This window comes from Carcharhinus amblyrhynchos, chromosome 5 (genome assembly GCF_965287045.1).
Source record: "Carcharhinus amblyrhynchos chromosome 5, sCarAmb.v2.hapA, whole genome shotgun sequence".
NCBI classification, from domain to species: Eukaryota; Metazoa; Chordata; class Chondrichthyes; order Carcharhiniformes; family Carcharhinidae; genus Carcharhinus; species Carcharhinus amblyrhynchos.
In genome coordinates this window covers 62,008,875-62,034,376 of record NC_137328.1, presented here as the reverse complement: position 1 = coordinate 62,034,376, position 25,502 = coordinate 62,008,875, and the positions used below count along the sequence as shown (strand labels likewise).

The 25,502-nt window shown below is 40.8% G+C and overlaps 1 protein-coding gene across 1 annotated transcript in view; it reads left to right on the top strand.

The window, feature by feature from the left end:
- pcsk5b (proprotein convertase subtilisin/kexin type 5b) overlaps positions 1–25,502 on the top strand; it is a 338,718-nt gene that overhangs the window by 271,756 nt on the left and 41,460 nt on the right. The window contains exons 23-28 of the mRNA XM_080188893.1: positions 474–674; positions 8,622–8,690; positions 20,496–20,538; positions 21,485–21,627; positions 22,918–23,121; positions 24,863–24,949. Coding sequence (XP_080045019.1) covers positions 474–674; positions 8,622–8,690; positions 20,496–20,538; positions 21,485–21,627; positions 22,918–23,121; positions 24,863–24,949 — 747 coding nt within the window. The remainder of the gene's footprint in view (positions 1–473; positions 675–8,621; positions 8,691–20,495; positions 20,539–21,484; positions 21,628–22,917; positions 23,122–24,862; positions 24,950–25,502) is intronic.

The window sequence follows — 25,502 nt, the reverse complement described above, 5'->3', positions numbered from 1 at the left end:
GTTTAACTAACACCACTGCAGGACTAGTATTGCTGCTTCATGCTTTTTGTCAGGAATGGACAAAGGAGGGATTGCTGGGACCAGTATTATCCAATCTTGTTATCTTGGTGTCACATCAGCTGGTTGAGCTGTGTGATGCCTGGATAATGCTGTTTCCACATGCTTATGTGCACAAAGAGGACCAGCTAAGCATGCCCATATTAATGAGAAACGGTGCATGAGCCACACAAGTAGAAAGGAGCCTGTCCTTACCCCTGGATATCAAGGGAAACCTGCATGGCTCTGCTAGAAACTAGGCAAATTAATTCTGCAGCCTCTGTGTGTGACAACTAATGAGTCATTTAAATGTTCATACTGTTGACGTGGAACTTCCATTAAATTTTGTTTTATAATTCAAAGACAGCATTTATATTTCATGCAAATTTTGACTCATGACAAATGAAGTGCCTTTCACATTTTTCATATCTTCTCAGACAAATTTAGGAACAATCGTTACTTTTTCAAATATGAATGCAGAGAGTATTGTCCTACGTCTTACTATCCTGCTGCTGATAAAACCTGCCATCCATGTTCCAGTAACTGTGAAGTGTGCATTAGTGATACACACTGTGTAAAGTGTTCCTCAGGCTACTACCCAGACTCAGAAGGATGCCAGCAGCTAATATGCGGAGAAGGTAAGAAGTAAGAGATTTTTCATGCACTGCATGAGTTTAAAGCTGCATCCTAAGTGATAAATTGAAGAACTACATCAACTGCAACTACAAAGACAGATTACTTTATGGAAATTCATGACATTACATATGCAGTATGTAAATAAAATGGAAGCTGAATCTATCATTTGCTTGAAGGCTTTCCAGACAGCAAACAGGCACCTACATCATGTTGGTCTTATGGCGCTTTTAATCATTTTAGAAAAGGAAATGGACCCAGATGAAAATGTATCCATAATCTAAGAATGATCTGACTGGAAATTTACAATGATGAAAAATTAGTTGGAGATTGTTTCATTCCTGTCAACATTGATTCCGGCCATGAATCAACATCTGCAAAGTTGTGATCAAAAATCTTGGTGATCTCAGAGATCTCAGTGATTCTCAGTAGGTAAAAGAGAGGATGAGGGGAGGATTTGATGAACATAAAAATGAGAAGTGAGCAGTGTCCCTTTTCTTCATCATTACAATTACCTTCCATTATCCTACAGGAGTGCATACACACGTGGACATCTGGTGAGGAGAGGATTGGACATAGCAGTGAATAGCACTGGATAGTACTGAATAGCACTAGGACATAGCAGAAGACTGAGGGTGGTGATTGATGGGAAATATTCAACCTGGAGTTCAGTTACAAGTGGTGTACCTCAAGGATCTGTTTTGGGGCCACCGCTGTTTGTCATTTTTATAAATGACCTAGATGAGGGTGTAGAAGGATGGATTAGTAAATTTGCTGACGACACCAAAGTTGGAGGAGTTGTAGACAGTGAGGGTGGATGTTACAGTTTGCAGAGGGACGTAGATAAGCTGCAGAGCTGAGCCGAGAGGTGGCAGATTGAGTTTAATACGGAAAAGTGTGAGGTGATTCACTTTGGTAAGAATAACAGGAGTACAGAATATAGGGCTAATGGAAGGATTCTTAGTAGTGTTGATGAGCAGAGAGATCTTGGGGTACATGTGCATAGCTCCCTGAAAGTTGGCACCCAGATTGATAAGGTTGTGAAGAAGGCGTACGGTGTGTTAGCTTTTACTGGTAGAGGGATTGAATTTCGGAACCGTGAGGTAATGTTACAACTGTACAAAACTCTGGTGTGGCCGCACTTGGAGGATTGAGTACAGTTCTGGTTGCCGCATTATAAGCAAGATGTGGAGGCATTGGAAAGGGTGCAGAGGAGGTTTACCAGGATGTTGCCTGGTATGGTGGGAAGGTCCTATGAGGAAAGGCTGAGGGACTTGAGGTTATTTTCACTGGAGAGAAGAAGGTTACGAGGTGACCTGATTGAGGCATACAAGATGATCAAAGGATTGGATAGGGTGGACAGTGAGAGCCTTCTACCTCGGATGGTGATGGCTAACACAAGGAGACATAGCTTTAAATTAAGGGGTGGTAAGGACGGATGTCAGAGGTAGGTTCTTCACTCAGAGGGTAGTAAGGTCATGGAATGCCCTGCGTGCAGCAGTTGTGGACTCGCCAACTTTAAAGGCGTTCAGATGGTCAGTGGATAGACAAATGGATGACATTGAAATAGTTTAGGTTAGGGGGTCATTAGATTGGTTCCACTGGTCGGCGCAACATCGAGGGCCGAAGGGCCTGTGCTGCACTGTAATGTTCTATCTATCTATCTATGTGAATACCTCATTAGCACGCATTGTTGCACTTAAATATTACCTTGATGAAATAAAGTAATGCTCACAGACTTGTACCATGTGCTGGCAAGACAAATCGGTTAAAATATGGAGAATTGGGAGGGGGAAGTAATTTTTAAAAGATGCCAATTGACTCTCCACATGAATTACATGAAGGAGATGCATATTTGCAATCTGGAAAGCATAGAATGAGATGATATATTCAAGTTGCATTTTACTTACATACTTTATATGCAAAGTTACATGATACCTGATTCCAACATCTTTTGATTATCAATAGGTATGTAATATGTTCCAAGTTAACTACTAACCAGACTACCAAATGCCTTCACAACAGGTTTAATGGAAAATGTTGTACATCAGTAATGTACATGAATAAATTAATGTATGTACTGAATTAAGCTCTCCCACACATCTTCACTGTGTATTAAAATTAACTACGTGTTTATTGATCAAAACAGATTTCTAATCCCTTTTCTTACAGGCGAGACAATGAAAATGAACAGCAAAGTGGTTGAGCAGTAAAAGCTGTTTTACAGAGAAGAATTTATTTTATGTGATGTCACTGTCTATATGTGTTTTCATACCTTACATGTGAAACCTCATTTAAAATTGTATACGGTTTATATTGCAAAAATATAAACCATTTAGGTGGACAGGGCTCAGTAAATAGGATGTCATTGTTTCTGAAAATACATAAGGATGATCAGGTAAGGGCAACTCCAAAAAATAGATAGTTTAGTTATTCCAAGATTTTCATCCTTAAAAAGTTCATTTCCGCCCCTGTATCAGTCCATCTGGTGCTGAAACACTCATCCATGCTTTAGTTACCTCCAGAATTGTCTACTCCATTGCTCTCCTGGCTGTCTTCTTATCTCCCACTGTCCATAAACTTGAGTTCAAACAAAACTTTTAACTTGCTCCAAGTCTAGTTCACACCTGTGCATGCTGGCCTACATTGGCTCCCAGTCTCGGAATGTTTCCATTTAAAAAGTGTTATCATTGTGTTCCAATCCCTCCATGGTCTAACTCGTCCTACTTCTGTGACACCTTTCAGCACAACAACCTTAAAATCCAGCCGTTCCTTTCTCACCCAATCTTCCAGCTCAGGCCAAGAGAAAACTCTCTAGCGCAGCGGGTTCCTGAGGCATTGTGATGAGGGCTGGAGATTCATGGGTAAGGAAGACATGTCCCTTTTTAAAGCAATAACTGTCATGAAGCAGGTAAATTTGAAGGTCCAAACATTATAAAAAGCCACAGCAAAGTGAGGTATATAAGATAAGTAGGTAGGACTAGGGTTTTGTGGATGTTGTTTGGTTGTAGAGTGGGCTTGTCACTTGCCTGTGGAGAGGGGTGTGCGTTGGCCTGGGGGTGTTTTTGGGGTTGTCTGGTCAATGCAAGGTTGGTTGTTAGATGGTCAGATGAGGGGGATGTTGAGTTTGTCAGGTTGGGGGTTTATTCCATGGATATTGGAGGTGTAGTCAGGTATGGAAGGGAGGTGGGGTGGTGGTTGCCCATGGGAAAGTTGGGGCAATGTAGTTGGGGTGGTGCAGGTGTCTTTTAATGGATTTGCGGAGATAGCTGCGCTGGTTGGGTGTCAGTGGGTTGGGGGGGAGATGTGTGAAGGGTATCTCATAGGGGTGAGAGTTGTTCAGTACTATAGCTATCCAGGAATTAGAAGTGATCTTAACTCTTCTGACTTTTCCTGGATAATATTTCTGACAGATGGAACTATCCAAAGTTTTTGATTTATGTTTATTTTCACATGGTCCCAATTGCAGGGTAATTAAACCACCCAGGTAATCATCATACAAGCCTTACTTGGAGACCTCTTGGGAGTGATTGTTCCCCAGTGCATCTTTTAGAAATTAGAGGTATGACACCCTGGAGCATCGAAGTTAGGGATCATCATTTTCCCTTTAGGACGCTGAATCAGTTGTTGTAGTGCAACCTCATGCAGCGAGCACTGATTTGTTTGTCCCAGGGATTTTCCTGGGCTCTTACCTAACCCACTTGCTTTGCTCCATTCACTGGAGGTGGAAATTCTTGGTTTTTAGGATTCCATTATCATATCCTCCTCAGTAACCTCCTCAGAATCCTCTGCTCAATCCAACTACAGCCCTATCTACAACTTTCTTTTCCTCCCTAAGTCCTCGAACATATCATTGTTGCCCTTCACTGGTCAGGCCACTCTTAATGTACCATGAACATGCAGTTCTGTAGGAAGAAATTTGTTCATGTAACTCACGCAAGTATGGCTTGTGGTGCTGCCAGTCCCCAGAGAATCAAGAATAGGTCTGTGTCATGCTGCCAGAAGTGGTGCCACACAAGCTCATTTCTTTTCCCATCACTTCCACACCATAAAAAGGACTTAGGGTAGTGAAGAATACACAAAACTAGTTTACAAAGAAGTCATCAGAACTGGGAGATCACAACTAATGGGAAAGATTGAATAGGTTGGAACATTTTCCTTTGAAAAAGAGAAGGTTTTGCAATAACCTGGTAGATGCCTATTAAGTTCTGAATGTTTGAACAGGGTGGACATGAACAGAACATTTCCATTTAAGGGAAAATCCAAATCTAGGGGTCATAAATAGATGAATACATAAACTGAAGGAAAAATAAGAAGAAATATCTTTACTTAGTGAGTGATTAGAATATGGGACTTGCCCAGAACATAAAGTGGTTGACTTTGATGCATTCAAAAGAAAACCAGAATGAATACAAGAAAAATAAGGGAATAAAAATTCATGTTGAGAGGTTGAGATGAGGTGATTAGAATAGGGAGGTGGAGCGAAGACTCATGTGGAGTACAAAAACTGCAGAAATGTCTAATTGGGCCGAATGGCATATTTCTCTGCCATTTACTCTATATAATTCACAGATTGCAATTCGTCAACAGCTCTGCTTAATTCCACATTTGTACACTGGTAGCAATCTGAAAGCATTATTGAGGAACTAGCAGTTAGCAGTGTATTGGTGAAGGAAAAAATGTCTGAGAATTGCAAGAAGGAAAGAGCACAAGCAAGGAAGAGGGACAAGTGTCTGGAGTGAAAGGGAAGGGTGTTCAAATAAATTTAAGATGTATGAAATGTAAACAAAGGGCTGAAAATCCTCTACAAATCTGACAGCATCCGTGGAGAGAATTAATGTTTTGAGCCCAATATAACTCTTCTTTGGAAGAATGGTTAAATTGGTGTGTTGAGCGTGGATAAATCCAAGTGTTTTTTTCTATTCTTTTCTTAAAATCGATTGATTATGTTAACCAGAATAGAAGTGAAATCTGCCAGAATGGTGGCTAGGCGAGAGGGATGGGGGAAAGAGGCCTCCTATTGGCCCCATGTGCCCAATGGAGGACCCCCCCAAGGGATTTCCCCCTACATTTACTCCTCCCTTTCCCCCCACTCCGTTATGCACCCCCCCACCGCCCTTAAGACCCTAAGGTGTAGGAGCAAATTAGGCAAATCAGCTCATGTCTGGCTGATAAGTTTCTCAACACCATTTTCCTGCCTTTTCCTGGTAACCTTTGTTCCCCTTACCAAACAAGAACCTATCTATCTCTGTTTTAAATACAATCAATGACTTGGTTTCCACAGTCTTCTGTGATAATGAATTCCCCCCTTCCATCCCCTGCCCCTGCCTCTAACAGCTTGGCTCCACTAAAACACCAGACTTGCCTTAAAATCCAGCTTGCTTGCAGCATGCCTTCTTCAGGACTGACTGCAGTCCCAGTGGTGGTCAGTGGTCCCAAAGGCACTACGTGGAACAGTGAGCTGCCGGCCATTTGACTGTCCAGCTACTCAAGTCAGGACTTTCTCCCAAATGAGGACAGAAGGCATTGCCCACATTAGTAACTCAATGGCTATTGGGGTGGCACAGTGGTTAGCACTGCTGCCTCACAGCACCAGGCATCCGGGTTCAATTCTGGCAACGGGTCAATGTCTGCATGGAGCTTGCACATTCTCCCCGTATCTGCATAGGTTTCCTCCAGGTTCTCTGGTTTCCTCCCACTGTCCAAAGATGTGCGGATTAGGTGGATTGGCCATGTTAACTTGTTCCTTAGTGTCAGGGGATTTACAGGGCAAATATGTGGGGTTACAGGAGTAGGGCCTGAGTGGGATTGCAGTCGATCAGACGTGATGGGCTGAATGGCCTTCTTCTGCACTGTAGGGATTCTATGATTCTATAAAATGGTGCAGGGCAAGCCTATCAAGCTGGACTCGCCATTGTCAGTCATACTGTAAAATCTAACCCCATATCTCCTATGAATTAATGTAAATCTCATGTGCAAAGTATTCATGGCTAGCATTGCCTGAGTAGCTTCTGTGTTTTGAATCTATTTTGATCAATAACCTGGTCGAAATTGATGGGTGATTCTTGAGGATCCTATAAAGTCAAGTTTTAAAAAAAAATCTGCTATAAGAACAACAGTTATAACAAGGTAAATCAAACAGCAATTTCTGGCATCTGCACATGTATAGTTAAATCAAAAATCCTGAATTTGCTGTCAGAGACACGCTGCTCTTCCTCAGGGTGTGCTGTAAGAGTACTCACTGATAGAATCATCATTGAAATGGATACAATGGCAGGAACCTGGGATATCTTTTCAATAGCTCTGCAGTAAAAAGGCTAGAAAAAGATTGGATTGGTGCATTCAGAATAGCTCTGTGACAGTATAACAAGTAATAATTGATAAATGATAAACCAAACAAATGAAAATTTGAAAAATTAATTTCTTTCATAAAGTTCCTTCAGCGGGTAATTGATGTTGGACAATTCTTTTTAAACTTTGAAGATTTCGTAGAAGAATGGTAGAATCCCGACAGTGCAGAAGGAGGCCATTCGGCCCTTCGAGTCTGCACTGACTCTCTGACAGAGCATCTTACTTTTGTTTTACTTTTTCTTATCATCCCCTTCTCTCTCTGTTAATCCAGTATATATTCTTCAATCTTGATTTGAATGAATTAAACATAACTTGGATTGCCTGCTTCATACATTCTGTTTTAAACTCTTGAATGGCTGAGTGAGAATTTCTCAAACTATTTGAAGAATCCATGTTGTTTGTTACCCTGCTCACAGAAACTTTTGATCCCCTGTAGAGAGCATTGCACTTGATCAGATTTGCTCAACTGGAGCAAATCTCTGTTCTGAAGCCTTAAAAACCTTGCCCAGTCAGTGTTGGTTTGTAAGACAAAACATTTTACCCCTGACAGATTGCTTGACTGTTCAATCATGGGAATTACAAGAAATAATGAGACAATACACAGAGCTCAAATGAAACACTAAATCTCAAATTTAACACGAGTACTAAACCTTTACTAAGTATGGACGATGCAATATATCCTGGGCTGGATAGTTATCACAAATCTCAACCTCAAATTTTGATTAAAATATGATTGTCAGCTCAAAAATATTCCAGCTTCTTACATGTTCCTTTTTTCTGACCACAAAATCCAAACCATCAATTTAAATGGGGATAGGGCAGGATGAGTTTCATATCCTTGTACCAGGTCATATTGGTCTCTCTCTTGTTCTCTGTGCCATTGGCAAAATTTATAGATCCTCTGTTTTATGAGATCACGTAAGATGATCATTATTTGTATTAAAACTCTATTCCAACAACATAATATAATTGTAACCGTGTGCAAAACTGTTACAGCCAAAGGCACTGAATTATTAATTATGTAGATACCATACATAACATTACTGATATATTAAAATCACAATATTTCAACACACATTTCACTTTTAATTATAATTTCAGTTTGCATTGTCAGTAATTAAATTAATTCCATTTGTGGGGATTGCCGCTTGTCCAATTTTTCAGTGGTTTCTGAAAATTTAGATAAACATGAACCAGACGTGATCATTTTGATTCTAAAATAAAATTTGTTTTTAAAATTTGTTTTACTCTGCTTCACAAAGTGAATTACTTAATTACTAATTATTTTCAATTGAATTTTCATCAGCAGCTTAGAAAACCAGAATTGAAATCATAAATATATTCCCTGTCCTGTCCACTTTGAGTTTAATTGCACCCAATTCCTCAGCCGTCTCCATATCCCATTCCTAGTCTCTACTTCAGCCAGCCTGTGCCTAGGTTCAGATTTAGAATGGGAAATGAATGAATTTGAACTATAAAATTGATCTGAAGGTACAATTTATCAGAATCATTTGAAGTGAAAAATCAGGAAACACTCATTTGTGCTGCAAGTTACATCCTCACACGTATATTATCAATCGACCTATATTTATAATCCACAGGTGAAATTGCAGATCCTGACAATGAAAACTGTATCCAGTGTGAAGAAGGATGTAAGAAATGCATGTTAGGTGAGTTGTCACATAGAATTACATAGAAACTACAACATGGAAACAAGTCATTTGGCCCAGCCATTACATTTGGTGTTAGCTGTAGTCCTAGTCTTATATATCTGTGCCATTCTCATATCTAGTGAACTAATTCACCTGTTAGCTTTTGATGTGTCTGACTCATAACTGAAAATTCTGCTAGTAGAGAAATTGTCTCTTTCCAATTGGAGTCTACTCCTTTTAAACAAATGATTAATAAGTGATGATTATTTAAGCACACTAAATTTTAGAAGTTAGAACTTGCATCCATTTTTTGTTATGAAAACCAAGGCCATGATTCTCCCATCGCGATCTGCAACTTTTCTGGTGGGTCGTGGTGGGAGACGCACGTTTGCAGCCTTGTTCCAGGATTTGCACATGTGCCGGGAACGCATGCGCATCCCCAGAGCCAGCAAACAGTTGCTGGTCAAACCATGCTGGAAACCAATGGGAAGGCATGTAAGTAATTTGAATTTTTTTTAATGCTTTAAGTGTTGAAATCTAATTATCGGGAACTTACCAGTCCTGATTGAATCTCCCAACCTGCTAGGAGTACTTCATTCCAGCCAGGTTCAGACTAGCTCCCTACGTTCGGGGAACTATTGGGAGACCCTGCTGGAATGAAGGGGGGAAATTGGGGCCTCCCAGGGAGTTGGATAGTGGGGGTGTGTGTTGCCTGCTGGGCATTGGCACCCAGGCAGTGCCTGCCTGTGCCCTTTTGCACTGCGCAGGGGGCACCTTGGCACTGCCACCAGGCATCGGGCAGTGCCAAAGGGGGGTGGCCTATTGCAGGCGGAGCCCAGATCGGTGGGTGGTTCCTGCCATCACCCTGCATTGGGATCAGTCTGGGCTGGAGGGAGGGCAGCAACTGGGGCAAGTTCGGGGTGGTCTGCAGGGAGGGGCTTGCCTTAGGAGGGGACAACGATGGAGGGGGGGTCAGCAGTGGGAGGTGTTCTGCCAGGGTGAGGTGGGTTGGGGGAATCACCACTGCTGGGGGGAACATCGGGGTGCTCCGGGGAGAGGGAGGGAGGTGGTCAGGGCTGGCCCAGGAATTGTTGTGGGGGCCACAATCAGGCCGTGGGGAGTGTCAGGAGGGGAAGCACTGCGGAGTCCCAAGCTGGCCAGCAATCGGGCTGGCCAGCAAATGGGGTGCCTGCCAGATCGGCACCACTGTGCCTGTGCAGAGATCTGTCAGACTCCAGCTCAAGTAGGCCCCGTCTCTCTGGGTTTTTAATGAGATTCACGACTGGGACCTCTGCCGTGCACAGATTGGGGAGATTCGGGTGAGAAGCTGAACTGACTAAACAGTCAGGATCTAGACTAGTTTTCCCGCCAGTTCAGCTTTTTTGGGAGAATCGCAGCCCAAGTGTGTCAAATTCATGTATAATATTACAATTGAGTGTCATATATTCAGTACAGTCATAAGCAATAAGTTACTTGTCATCATCATTCTTACTTTACTTAAACAAATCTAGTTATTTTTCAACAAAATGTGTTAATATGACACTTCATTCTTTTCTCTAACCGTTGAGTAACTGGGATGAATATCACATAAGAACGTTTTAAGAATGTTTGTTATTCCAGACTGCTGTTTGTTGTCAGTTAAGAGAATGGTTTTCTTTCAGTAAGTTTGTCTTATGTTGCTACCTTTTTTAAAAAAGAAAAACAGAGAATGCAATGACTAAAAAAAATTTGACTGAATCCTTAGCAGTGTGGTACAATGTAGTTCCCTTAAAGTAAGGAATGGTATTCCTGCAAACTCCTGAGTTTTGTGGCCCAGATATGTGGATGAAAAGGTTACGTCACACAGAAATGCAACATGTCTGTTTTTTTTTGGACAACATTTCCTGTCACTAAATTAGGTGCAAGTATTATTTAACGAAGTCAGGAGCTGTTGGTGTGAGTGTGGTCCCTCTTTTTGGCTAAGATCAAGTGTAGTATCGACATGCTGCACTTGGTTGAAGTCATTAGGTTACATTTCAGCTTCATTTGAAGCAATTTTTTAAAGTGGCATCTCGGCCATTTGGCTAAGATGCAAATAAGATCAAGCCCTGGAGGAGGAGCTACACCTACTCCAGTCAGCTTGGATCATGTAGATCAAGCCCAAGACAGGAGGTGAGAGCCCTGTCTTGTCAGCTTGGATCGGGAATGTCCCAACTTGTTGGGACTCTGAATTGGGTTTAATTTGACTTGATTGGATTGGAATAAAGTTTAAAAAAAAATCATGTTACAATGTATTGGAATGAATGTTACATAACTGTCCCCTTACATCCCAACAACAGCCTGTAGTTCATCCTGTAGCGTTCCTGTTCAATCCAACATGCTTATGTGTGCAAAGGGAAGCAGTCAGACACAGTCCACATTAAGACACCTTTCTCTTACTATATGCATCAGTAGGAGAATTGATTGGTTGATTTTAAATGAGTGTGAATTTTTATGAAATTCTTTTTACTCTTTCTGGAGGTAATGGTTGTTGCTGAGGAAGGATTCCAAAGACATTAACTGCCTTCCGGCATCTCATTTCAGTGCCCATTCTGCATGAGTGAACCTTGTACAGTTTGAGTCAAGCTATTTGCTCATTGCAGTACCATAGCTAAACCAAATTCTGTTCTCATTGAATACCCACTTTTGCAGTTCATAGAAGTCACTGGACAGAGAACAGGAACAGCACTCCTAGTAAAATGTTCACCCCTTCCCACGAATCAAAGGGACAGAGGCTATTTAGTGGATAATACAAAATTTGGAAGCATTGTAAGCTGTAGTCAGAAGGATAGTGCAGAATTTCAGAAGAGCATAGACAAAATGGTAAGATGGGGAGAAACGTGGCGGATGAAATTCAATGCAAAGAAGTGTGAAGTGAATAACTCTGGTAGGAAGAAACAGAGACAATATAAACTAAAGGGTACAATTGAAAAGGGGATGCAGGAGCTGAGGAATGGGTGGTGGGTTTGGCTAGATTTGGAGAGTCAGTGCAGACACAATGGGCTGAAAGGCCTCCTTCTGCAGTGTAGGGATTGTATGATTCTATGACCTGGGTGGTATATGTTCATAGCTAGATGAAGGTGGCAGAACAGGTAAAGAGAGCAGTTAATAAAGCATATGGTATCCTAAGTTTTATTCACAGAGGCATAGAGTACAATACAGTACAGTTATGTTAAACTTATATAAAATATTGATTTGGTCTTACCTGGAGAATTGCGTTCCATTCTGGTACCACAGTTGAGGAATATTCTGAATATATTGGCGAGAGTTGTTCCATGGATGAGGAACTTTAGTTATATAGACTTGATAAGTTGCGACTAGTTTCCTCAGAGAAGAGAAGGTCCAGAGGAGATTTGACAGAGATATTCAACATTATAAGGGTCATAGACAGAATAGATAGGGAGAAATTGTTCCTACTGGTGGAACGCTAGAGAACCAGAGGCCACAGATTTAAGGTGATTGGCAAAAGAAGCAACGGAAACATGAGAAATGTTTTTCATATTACAAGGAGTTCCGCTGTTATCATAGAAAGCTATCATAGAATCTCTATGGTGCAGAAGGAGACCATTCGACACATTGAGTCTGCACTGACAACAATACCACCCAGGACCTATTCCCATAACTCCACATATTTACTCTGCTAATCCCTCTAACATACCTGGGACATTAAAGAGCAATTTAGTATGGCCAATCAACCTAACCTGCACATCTTTGGACTGTGGGGGGAAACCGGAGCACCTGGAGGAAACCCACGCTCCTGGGAGAATATGCAAACTCCACACAGACAGTGACCCAATCTGGGAATCGAACTCAGTCCCTGGAGCTGTGAGGCAGCAGCGCTAACCACTCTGATACTGTGCTGCCTATGTGGAATGTGCTGCTAGAGGACATGATGGATGCATATTAAATAAAGGCATTCAAGAGAGAATTGGATTATTATCTGAAAAAGAAGTATGTGTAGGATTTGGGAATGGAAATCAGCGAATTGTTCATCCAGAGAGTCAGTGCAGGCATGATGGGCCGAATGGCCTCATTTTGTGTGTGACATTCTGTGAGTTTAGTGTGATTGCATCCCAAATTGAGAAGAGCTAATTCAGCAAAGATTTTCCTAGCCTGTGTAGCTCTCTCCCACACTGGGCAGCTCAATTTGTTTGTCTGGGACAGAAAAAATATCAGTGAAGCCAGAAGATGTTAAAGAAATGAAAGATTTGTATTTCTACTGTATCTTTCATGACCGCAATGCTTTCCAAAGTGCTTCATACTGTTGCAATATGGGGAAATGTGGTAGATTATTTGTAACAGCAAGCTCTCACAAACAGCAATGCAATGATGACTAATCTGTTTTTAGTGGTGTTGGTTAAGGGATAAATATTGGTCAGGACACTGGGGAGAATACTCCAGCTCTTCTCTAAGGGCAGCATGGTGGCACAGTGGATAGTATTGCTGCCTCACAGCGCTATGGCCTCAGGTTCAATTCCCATCTTGGGCCGCTGTCTGTGCGGAGTTTGCACATTCTCCTCGAGGCAGCGTCGGTTTCCTCCCACAGTCCAAAAGATGTTCTGGTTAGGTGCGTTGGCCACGTTAAATTCTCCCTCAGTGTACCAAACAAGCATTGGAATGTGGCAAAGACGGGATTTTCACAGTAACTTGCAGTGTTAATGTAAATCTCCTTGTGACATTAATGAATAAACTTAAACATAGAATAGTGCTTTAGAATCCTTTACTTCCATTTCAGAGGGTAGATGGTGTCTCGTTTATAAGAATAGTATAGTTGCAAAGTAGAACGTTTTGGGCCATAACTTCTATGGACTGGCAAATGGCAACTGATTTTCATTCCGTACCCACTTACCTGCACTTAAATTCTTAAGTGCCTGTCTCGCCCAATCTTCCTGACTCGGGCCAAGTGAGATTTAAAATGCAAAGTGTATCTCTGACTCCAGTGGCCAAGAGTAAAAGAAATGGGGTGAAGGAGGACACACTGCTGTTTCAGGGCACTGGCTTCATAAAGCAGGTGAGTTTAAAGATTCCATTGAAAGTAACAGGCCAGGGAGAATTATGTGTCTAAGGCAAGTGAATGGGATGTGCGGGGGGAGGTGAGAGTGTTTGGACATGGATGGCGCAGGATGGTACATTGTTCGGGCTGGGGATTGGGTGGAAATTGGGGGAGTAGGGGGTTGGAAAATTGGGGGAGGTCACATTTCAGGAGGATGGGGGTCAGGTCAGGGAAGAGGAGTTGGGGGTCAGCTTTGGGAGCATGTCGGATCAGATGTGTGTCGAGTCAGGCCAAGAGAGAGGCATGGGGTGGGGGAATACCGACGGGGTGGGGTGTTTGTTGGGAGGCAAATAGGGGAGTTGCCTGGGGTAGGACTGAGTGTGTGGGGTGTCATGTGCAGGGCTCACTCCTGGTCGCTGAAATAGTTATGTTGCAGCTAGAAGTGCTTTTATTTCTTCTGACTCTTTCAGAGTAACTATTAATATAAAATTGGCAGAACCATCTGAAACTAGCGATTTAAATCACTTTGTCAGATGTTTCCTGCGTAATGCAATTTTCCTGGGGAAGTTAGCATTTCTGGGCAATTGCCATATAAACCATTTGTTGGGAACTTTCCAAAAGAATTGTCCAGCGCTTCTTTGGGGTACCCGCTGAATCCACTGCTGGAGAACCAGGAAGTTATGGACCATTGTTGATACAGACATATTGCAGAGACGTGAGCACATAATCTAGGCTGACAATGTGGTACTGAGTGAGTGTGTCAGAGGTGCATCTTTGCAATGAGGCATTAAAATGAAGGCCTGCCAGCCTATCACTTCTTGAAACTTACGTCAATAGATTGGTGCATTTACAGATGTTAACATTTGCTTCGTTCTGAAAACTGTAGATGGCAATTGGGTGCCATCTAGTGGCAACATATCAGATGGCACCATGAAATGTAGAAAAATGAAAAGGGAGAAAAGGCAACCAATGAACATTTGAAATATATAAAAAAAAGTGCAGGAGATATATGATCAAGAGAAGATGATGAGTTACCATAGTTCACCTTCCATATTTCACCTCTGTTTGGGAAAGAAAATGCCAAGTTATTAACATCACTTTTCATTATCATCTGTTTTATATTACTGTACAAAATCAGAATCTACCCCAACCTGCGAAGAGTTACATAGCCAGGAACTGAGGGCATATTTAAAAATAAATCATTGCTCAACAGTTAACATTTCTCATAAAGTACAAAACCAACTTGAAATCTACAGAATTTTCCACAGCATTTATTTTTGTTCTAGAATTAAGAAGCAGAAGAATGAATAATTTTCATGTCACCACATGAATAAATGCACCTTGATCCAAATGTGAGTCATATGCTTCAGGAAAGGTTAAAGGTTTTCAACAAGGTCACAACTTTTTTTTTTACATGTTACTCCTGGTTTATCACCCAGCTCAGAAAGTTTGGTTAGTTAGATTGGACCACGATGGAATAAATATAAATGGCCTGTGGAAAGCTGGTTTATGTAGTCTTTATCTTTTTCAATATTTTTATGATGGAAAACAGCAGATTTGATTAGGAAATGATATCGAGAGGATCGGTTACTCTACATCTAAATACGGCACAGAACCATTGCCAGTCACTTTCTGCTGCCTGCACCAACATTGCACATTTCAGCTGCAGTGTTACCTGGTATCTAGTAGTAACCATAGAATGGCAGCAGATCAGATGATATACTTAGTAACATTAGAATTGAGAAATATGAATGTGATTTTTTTTTCTTTCAAAACCTACTTCTCAGCCCTCTTGCTTTCACAGATCTAAAATTGTTCCTCTTTTATGGTTATCTATGTGTATGCATTGTTTGGTTTAGCAACCTGATACTGTAAGATAGAGCTCAATAGTAGTATCCGGTAAAGGCAGGAAAGGACTGAGATCGATTTAGTAACTCTAGATGTAACTGCGCAGGATTAAATTTAAAAATAACCCAGTGAAGTTGTTGAAAAGAGCCTGTCCTTCACTGGAAGCAGTTAAATGTCGCAAATGATGTGATTGCTACTTCTGGCTTTCTTGATGGACAGTAAATTGATGCCTAATGGATGCTTCATTGATTTGATGTCTGTATTAAAAGCTAGAAAATTGACTATCAATTGGTGCATTGTTGAGGCAATGTCAGCCAAGTATGACAGCATGAATTGGGCCTCGGATTGCAGATTTGGAGAAGAAGGTCCATCAATTGTGGAGGGGTACATTTGCTTGAGGGGTCAGGGATAGCATGCCTGCTCCCGCGAGCAATACCAGTTTGATCCTGTTGCTCCAGCCTCCATTTTACTGCTGGGATTCTTGAGCTCTGGGCAATACTGTGGTAATTTTAAATTAGCTTCTCAACCACACAGTGGGAGCCCAATTTAAACATTAGAAAGAAATTGGGACTTAACCATGCAATACAAACTACCATGTTAAAAATGGTGGCTACTCAATTGCAGGTTACACGATTTTATATTTTTAATATAGCCTCTCAACCCTCTTCTACACAACCCAAAAAACTAGAGTCTGTCTTTAACAAAACAAGATAAGGTCTTTCTGTCCATTAAGTTTGTGCTTTTTTTTTCCATTTACATTGAATACAGATATACCTTACTCAATTTACCATCTGCATTGAATTTGGAATCTGAACCCCATTACAGGGCGGGTGGAAGAGGGTTGAGAGGCTATATTAAAAATATAAAATTGCGTAACCTGCAATTGAGTAGCCACCATTTTTAACATGGTGGCTTGTATTGCATGGTTGTCTCAATTTCTTTCTAATGTTCAAATTGGGCTCCCACTGTGTGGTTGAGAAGCTAATTTAAAATTACCGCAGTGTTGCCCCAGAGCTCGAGAATTCCCGCAGTAAAATGGAGGCTGGGATAATAGGATCAAACTGGTATTGCTAGGGGGAGCAGGCATGCTATCCCTGGCCCCTCAAGCAAATCTTCCTCTCCACAATTGATGGACCTTCTTCTCCAAACCTGCAATCCCAGGCCCAAATCCTGCTGTCATGATTTCTCCTAATCCACCTTCATCACATCCCCAAACTCAGAATCCACTCCGACTGCTGATCTAAACCCCTCATTCTGCCCTCCCTTTTCTCCTGATTGCCAATCCAAAGTCCCCTCTCTTGTGCTCTGAAATTTCTTCATTTCCCCGTCAGGCTTCACTACTGGGATTTCCTCTTGGAACATAAGAATGAGGAGCAGGAGTAAGCCATCTAGCCCCTTGAGCCTGCTCCACCATTCAATAAGATCATGGCTGATCTTTTTGTGGACTCGGTCCCACTTACCCGCCCTCTCACCATAGCCCTTAATTCCTTTACTGTCCAAATACTTACCTATCCTTGCCTTAAAAACGTTCAATGAGGTAGCCTCAACTGCTTCACTGAGCAGGGAATTCCATAGATTCATAGCATTTTGTGTGATGATGTTCCTCCTCAACTCAGTCCCTGAGTCACTTTCCGTCCAAAATTGAAATCAAGGTAAACTTAAGACTAGTTACCTAAATGTCTTCCATGACATTTCCACTCCCAGAAGGACAAAAGCAAAAATACCTCAGATGCTGGAAATCTGAAATACAAACTGAAAATACTTGATATAATCAGCAAGTCTGGCAGTAACTGTGGAGAGAGAAATAGAGTTAACGTTACAAGTCTGCCACCTTCCATATGAACTGGGAAAAGTTGGAAAAGGAACAGGTAATGAGGAAATGGGGTGTGGAAAAACAAAGGTCTAGGATAGAATGGAAGACAAGAGAGATTAATGACAAATGAGTTGGTGATGCAGGATCATAGGGAGATTTAATGGGACAAGATAGATGTATCCGAAGGAGATGTGGATAGCAGAATGATGAACTATTGCTGTTAGAAACGAAAACAAGAGGAAAACCAAAACCTGCAAAGAGAAAGGAAACAAATTAAGAGAAGAGATGACAGTCTGAAATCTTTACAACATTAAAATTAGGGGCAGGAATAGGCAATTCAGCCCCACTAGCCTACTCCACCACTCAGTACGATCATGGCTGATCTAATCTCGGCCTTCTGTATTTCATAGAATCCCTACAGTACAGAAAGAGGCCATTCAGTCCATCCAGTCTGTACCAATCACAATCCCACCAAGGGCCTCTTTCTGTAACCCCACATATTTACCCTGCTAATCCCCGACACTAGGGTCAATTTAGCATGGCCAATCAACTTAAACTGCACATCTTTGGATTCTGGAAGGAACCGGAGTCGCCAGAGGAAACTCATGCAGACATGGGGAGAAAGTGCAAACTCCACACAGACAGTGATCCAAAGCTGGAATTGAACCCGGGTCCCTGGTACTGTGAGGTAGTAGTGCTAATCACTATGCCACCAGCCTCATTACCAACTTCTTGTCCATTCCCCATAACTATTCATCCCTCTACTAATTAAAAACCTACCATATTGTCTAATGTTCTGGTTTTCTTTGTGCTCTGGGGTAGAGAATTCCACAGATTTACGACCCTGTGAGTGAAGTTAAAAGAGATAGGCTAAAGGCGGGTAACTATAGGCCAGTTGGTTTAACTACTGTAGTAGGGAAAATGCTTAAATCTATCATCAGGGAAGAAATAGTGAGACATCTGGATATAAATTGTACCATTGGGAAGACGCAGCATGGGTTCATGACGGGCAAGTCATGTTTGACTAATTTGGTGGAATTCTTTGAGGGCATTCCATGCACGGTGGACAATGGGGAACCTGTGGATGTGGTGTATCTGGATTTCTAGAGGGCATTTGGCAAGGTGCTACACCAAAAGCTTCAGCATAAGATAAAGGTGCGCAGTGTTATGGGTAACGTATTAGCATGGATAGAGGATTGGTTAGCTAACAGAAAGCAAAAAGTAAGGATAACTGGGTGTTTTTCTGGTTGGCTATTAGTGACTAGTGGCGTGCCTCAGGGATCATTGTTGGGACTGCAATTGTCTACAATTTACACTGATGAATTGGAGTTGGGGACCAAATGTAGTGTGTCAAAAAATGGGACATTGATCATGCTATCCTCTCCTCTCCGCTACTGCAAATACTGATGCAAAATAATTATTTAAATTGTACACAATATAAATTGAGGTCCTGGCTCTGATCCCTGAAGCATGGCACTGTGAGCCAACCCACAGCATGTGGACTGCAGTATTTCAAGAAAGCAGCTCACCACCATCTTCTCAAGGATAACTAGGGATGGACAATTAATTCTAGCCAGTTGGTGGAGCCCATTTTCCACGATTGAATTAAAAAATCCCTGCAAAAACAGGCAAGGATGGAAGGAGGCTCAACTGGAGCACAAACACCAACATGGAGTGGACAAATGGCCTGTTTCTGTGCCACCTATCCTAAGTAATCTGATGTAAATTTTAGGATTCTAAAACTGGCTTCTTGTGAGGATTTTGAACCAGAATAATTAGCTTTATTTCTTTCAGATGTTGACTGGCGTTGTGAACATCTCAGTGGTTATTACATTTATAATTAAAAAAATCCTGTACAGTAAATTATTTTGTGCCACCAGCTCATTATTCAATGGCTTAGCAAGGTTTTAGTCACATTTAAATATGCCTACATCTATTCCACAAGTAATTCTATTCCAAGTGTTTATTTGCTGTTGTAAAAGATAAATAGATGGTGGAAATCGGTAGCCATTCTAAAAAAGATACTTTAAATTTTAAATGAAAAATTTTGACAATTAACAAATGTACATTCTAAATATTTTTAAAAATTTGGAGTTACACATGATTGTATCTCTATTAGCATTCAAATTTTGTCAACAAATATCACATCTGGACCTTGTGCCTATTCCCAATTAAGATGGCACCATCCAATTTCTGACCTCAACAAAAATGTGAAGGCATTAGAGAGAGTGCAGAAAAGATCCACAAGAATGGTTCCAGGGATGAGGAACTTCAGTTGCAAAGGTAGTTTAGAGAAGTTGGGAGATATTCCTTGGAGAAGAAAAGGCTGGGAGATTTGAGAGAGGTGCTCAAAATCGTCAGTAGCCTGGCCAGAGTATGTAGGGAAAAACCATTCTCACTCATGAAATGATCAAGAAGAAGGGGGAATAGATTTAAAGCATTTGGCAAAAAGAGAAATGGCCACCTGAGGGGAAACTTTTTTAACGCAGCAAGTGGTTAGGGTTTGGAATGCTCTGCGTCTGGTTGAGAGATTGGTTGTGACAGGATCAATTGAAGCATTCTGAAGAGACATAAGAACATAATAAGAACATAAGAAATAGGAGCAGGAGTAGGCCATATGGCCCTTCGAGCCTGCCCTGCCATTCAATAAGATCATGGCTGATCTGTCGTGGCTCAGTTCCACTTTCTGGCCCTCTCCCCATAACCCTTAAAGGAACAATATGAAGGGGTCTGGAGAATGCTGTTGAATGGCACCACGTGAATTGCTCATTTGGAGAACTGGCATATGCATGATGGGCTGAATGGCCTCCTTCTGTGCAATAACGATCCTGTGATACGTGGTCTATAGAAGGTATGTGGTTAATGAGAAAAATGCACCAGAATTGCTGTTAGACATATCATTTATTATTTATCCCTATTTTTCTGAGGGAAACGTAGCTCCTTTTGCAGAATTACCATAAAAATAAAAACTCAAGGTCCATTTATTTTGATATATTTGCAAACAGCCTTTCTCAAAGAAATGTCATCTGGAATTTTGCGGTCCCGCTGCTGTAGCAAAGGGCTGTCACCAGAAAGTAAATTAAAAACGGCCTTGAAAATAAATCCATCCTATTTTTATAGCACTTACCAGGATCTATGTTTGTTTCTACAGACAATCCGAGAAAATGTACATTGTGTAAAGATGGCTATTATATGTAAGTTATTTTTTCTTTTCTTTATATTGTCATCTTCTAAATTGCATTTAAGAATGTGGTTGACTCTCAACTGCCCTCGAGCAACTGGGGATGGGCAATAAATGTTGTCTAGTCAACAATGCCCATGTCCCACGAATAAATTAAAAAAAACACAGCTAAAAGACATACTGGGGTGATTTATAACTACCTTCCACTTGGTTTTTTATGAAAAAGAGGGCAATCAACAGAGGAAAGTCAAAGTGTTGAACCAGGAGAAGAGGGGTGCTGGTGTGATGGCACTTATTTGTCTTCTGATTCAATTTTTAGGAGAGCTGTAAATGGACAAACAGCAAGCATGTCTATATTATGAGTCAGTTTAAAATGGAAATCAGGCTCCAATGCTGAAGTAGGAACCTGATGGAAATTTAGAAGAACATTCTAACCAGCCATGCTTATAAAATGACTGCTGCTGGCATTCCAGAAAAGGAGCCCAGACTATAGCTGTGGCTTCTATGCATATGTGTTTTAGGTGGAAATCTTCCTCAATGGCTTTCACATTGACCATGAGCATTTTTACCATGAGCGAGATCACAGTGAACTTATTAGTAAAATCTACTTTTAGTGCAATTATAGAGTCTTTAAACTTTATGATAATTGGGTGTTTATGAACAAGACCATTTAAATACTTCCTTGGTATGCAAGATTCTGATTTTATTCCCAAGTGCCAGAGTTAAAGAAACTAAAATTGATAACACTAAATGCATTTTGCTATAACTAAAAAGGATCTCACCTTTGTATTTCAAGAGACTCTTTTGATGTAAACAGTGTCATCTGCACAAATGCAACCCTACATTTCATGAAACATTACATAGATCAACCATTTTAGTGAAGTCACAAAAACACAAAGTGAAGAGCTTTTGGCTGATGGATCATGGATCATCCTGACATTGTTGTGTTTTATCTGTAGTTTTCATCATCGTTGTTATAAGACTTGTCCAGCCAAAACCTATAAAAACGTTTCCATGATGGAATGTGAAGTTTGCCATGAGAATTGCATTGACTGTGATGAAGAACAATGCTATTGGTGTGAAAGTGGCTTCTTCCTATTGGGTAAGCAAAGTCTGAATATGAGACTCTAATACTGATTACAAGCATGAGATTATTGTGCACATATACATATGTTTTACCATGCCTGTTCTCATACACAAGTTTCTGTCAGTGAGAATGACGATATTTTCATAGGTAAATAATGTTAGAGTTGCTAACACTTCATTAAAAAGAGATGATATCACTTTTGGACTCCCAAATGGATATATCCTTCACTCACTCCTCTTGCTTAGCTGTGTGCTGCTGTTAGCAACACCATTCACAGGCATAGATCTACTTCCATTTGTACACTCCTACCTCAGCACTGCTTATACTTATAAACTATTTTTTTCATATCTATACTTGACTATTTCCATGGTCACTTGTTATCATCACTTCCTCCACCATTTATAAACTTCAACTCTTCCAAAACTGCTGTTCGTATTCTGTCCTACCTTGAGGATTACTCGCTGATCATCCCATCTTTATTTATCTGCACTGTCTTCTAACTCAACTACTTGGTACATTTGAATTGGAGGGTGGAGTATTTGGGAAAGGATGTAGTACTCACAGGGATGATGTTGGCCAGAATTTTGCCATCATGCCTGCCACAATTCCAGGTTTGGGCGAGGTTTGGAGAACGACATTCTCTATTGCCTCGGGGTGTGAGGGGGCGGGGGTCCGGGGTGCAGATTGTACGAACCGCGGGCACACATGACGGTAAAATTCCGCCCGTAGAGTCAGATTGTAAGATTCTGTTCAATGCTTTCTTTTTTATTCTGCCATTTTGAACAAGTCTAAATGTTATCCCTGACATGAATGTCATGTTCTTTGCTCTCTGGATTCCCATTAAAAAAAACCCTTAATTGTATGATGCACATGACAAAGGTTATCCCACTCCTTAAGTGGAATATCAGTGGAAACTTTAGGAAAATATTTTGAATATTATTTCTGTCATTTCCCTCGGTTTTCTGCTAAAGTTATGTTAGGAGATTGGAGATCTTACCCCGACTTCTCTTAAACCAAAATTTCTGTTCAAATTACTTGTTCTTTCAAACTGAAATAATTCAATTAAAAAAATTGTCTATGTTGGTTTATTCAAATTGCTTGAATAATAATGTGGGATAATTTAATATTTTTTAAGTGAAAGACAACATTGAACTAAAAATTTGGAGTATTATACCATTGGCTTCAAAAAGAAACATTATGAAATTCTCAGTTGCTGATCATTTAGCTTTAAATCTATTCTGTAGATGAATTACATTTGAAAATTGTTCCTTTAAAAACCAAGGTCATGTAATTTTTATCTTTCAGAGACTGAATGTGTTAACACTTGCCCAAATGGTTACTATGGCAATGAAGATAGTGCTGTTTGTGACATTTGTCACCCCACCTGTGTTACATGCCATGGTCCCAGCTTTGATGAATGTGATTCCTGTAAAAAGGATCAAGTATTTCAAGATGGAATATGTATCCTGAATTCTGCAGTATCCTGCAAGGAAGGAAGCTACTGGAATGGTGAATCACACTTGCAACAATCAAAGTGTTAAATGCAAATTTCTGTTTAGCTGTATAATGTTACATATTGGAGAGGAAATAAATTAGACCTAGATGCGACTTTTTTGAACTTGTGAGGTGTAAGTAATATTTGCTGGAGTACTGGATGGGAACGGAGGAGGAATTCAGGTTAGCAACCAATTGTAATTATAAAGTATTATACCTTCATAAATGCTAGCAGGAAAGTTACAGTAAACAATCTATGGTTATTGAAAATTGACTATTGATTTTGCTTTAAACAAAAACATGATGAACTATTCTTATCTGCATTTAATTTGCCTTCTGGCACAGGAATGCTACAAAATGCAACAAGAATCATCCAGAATAGTCTGCAGAGATAGGAGCCCCTTTGCTCCCATTCAATGTTCTCGCTTCTTCTGGAAGAATAAGTGCTTTCAGCCGTCTAACCATTACTTGAAATACCATTCTCCACTTGCGATTATAAACAGTCATTATCATCAGGTCACATAATGATGAATAGCATCAATCCACAGCAGATCCCATGGATCACAGTTTAATATTATGCTGTTATAAAGTATTTTTTTATAAGAAATAAGAGCAGCAATGGGCCATTTGGCCCACTGAGTCTTCTTCGTCATTCAGTAAGTTTGCGGCTGCTCTAATCATGGTCTCAACTTTACTAACGGTCCCCCATAACCTTTGATTCCCTTGTCAATCAAAAAGTGTCTACATTAGCCTTGAAATTTCTCCAGTTGGCATATCAAAGAGTATGTACCTTTGCCTGTTTGCAGAAGACAAACTACTGACCGTACCCAATCAGCCCAAGCTTGCAAAACTCAAGATGTTGGGCAAAACATGATTTTTTTTGACTAAGTGTCAACTCTAGCAGGAAAAGCGGAATGTAATCTGTTGGTTCCACCACCTGTTTTTTGACACTCAGTCAACAAGGATCCTGGAGGCAGGTCCCATGAAGTCACAATGATGGGGTGGGCTCTGAATGACATGAGACCCACATGTAAACCCTACTTCCCCACTAACACACAGACTTCTCCAAAGGGAGCACTATCCCTTCTCACAGTGCACCCTGGCATTGTCTCCTGGCACTGCCCTCTAACATGGGGGGATGATCTGGCACCGAAGCCAACTAAGGATTTTTAAATGTATGATAATTGTGTTCCCACCCTTTTATGGCTGCTAGTTCTACCAAGCCCTGCCCCATCAGTGTGATGGTGTGAGACATGCTGTAGCATTTTTTTTAACTAAGTGCTGGAAAATATGGAAGGGAAGGCTGACTGTGTAGCTGACAAACTGCACACTGATTCTCTTGCCTGATCCAGCACTTAGAAAAGAAAATGGAGAATTTCGGAAATGACTAACAGTGACCATGAAACCATTGCCATTCATCATTAAAAAAGTCCCCGCCTAATGTGCTTTAGGGAAGGAAATCTGCCATCTTTACCTGTGACTCCAGATACACAGTAGTGTGGTTGACTCTTCAATGCTCTCTGAAATGGCCTAGCAAGCCATTTAGGGAAATTAGGGATGCCCATCTCCCATGAATGAATAAAAAGAGGTGTCAATGACCCATGTACAAATGTCCTCCAGTCATGTGACAATGTTATTGTGGCCCAGAAGAACATCTGATCTGTGTATGTAGTTTTGTCACACGACCAAACAAAATTACAATAAGAAAACACCATCTCATCTTACTGTGCTAAAAAGTGTTCTAATTTTCATTTAGCTAATGGAAAGTCCTGCTCACCCTGTGATGACTTGTGTAAGACGTGCACAGGCGATGGATGGCATGAATGCACCAGCTGTCATCCAGGTAAGGAATGTTGCATTTTGCTGCAAACAACCCATCTTATCAGCAATTTGTCTCACTAGATAGCAATCTTCTGCTGGAAAGCTCTCAGTAGCAGAATACATTAATAAAGTAGCTCCTTTCTTTTGAAGCCATACATGAAACAAAATTCTTGCACTATATAAACAGTAAATGTAGCCATTCTTTTCTGGTGTTTTTGTTGGCTTATCAGATGATTGGGCAAAGGAACACTTTGTATTTTTGCTACCCATTGTCAACAATAAGCATTCTCAGGTCAAGTTTTCTTTATCACTACCAAGATACCGTAATCCTGAGCACAGATAAACATTTCTAATTATCCCTTTACCATTTTCCACACCTTTAATCCTTTTGGCCTGTGTGAGTGACTTTGGTGTCAATTTGCAGTGTATTTGGAGAGGTTTGTGCTTTCTCATTCGGATGTAGCCTGAGATTGAGAAATGCATGTTATGCAGAAGTCTTGCAGCCATCAGCGAGATAGAAATTTGGGTCCATTATATTGGACCAGATAAAATCATTAGATTAAATCCAGCCAAGA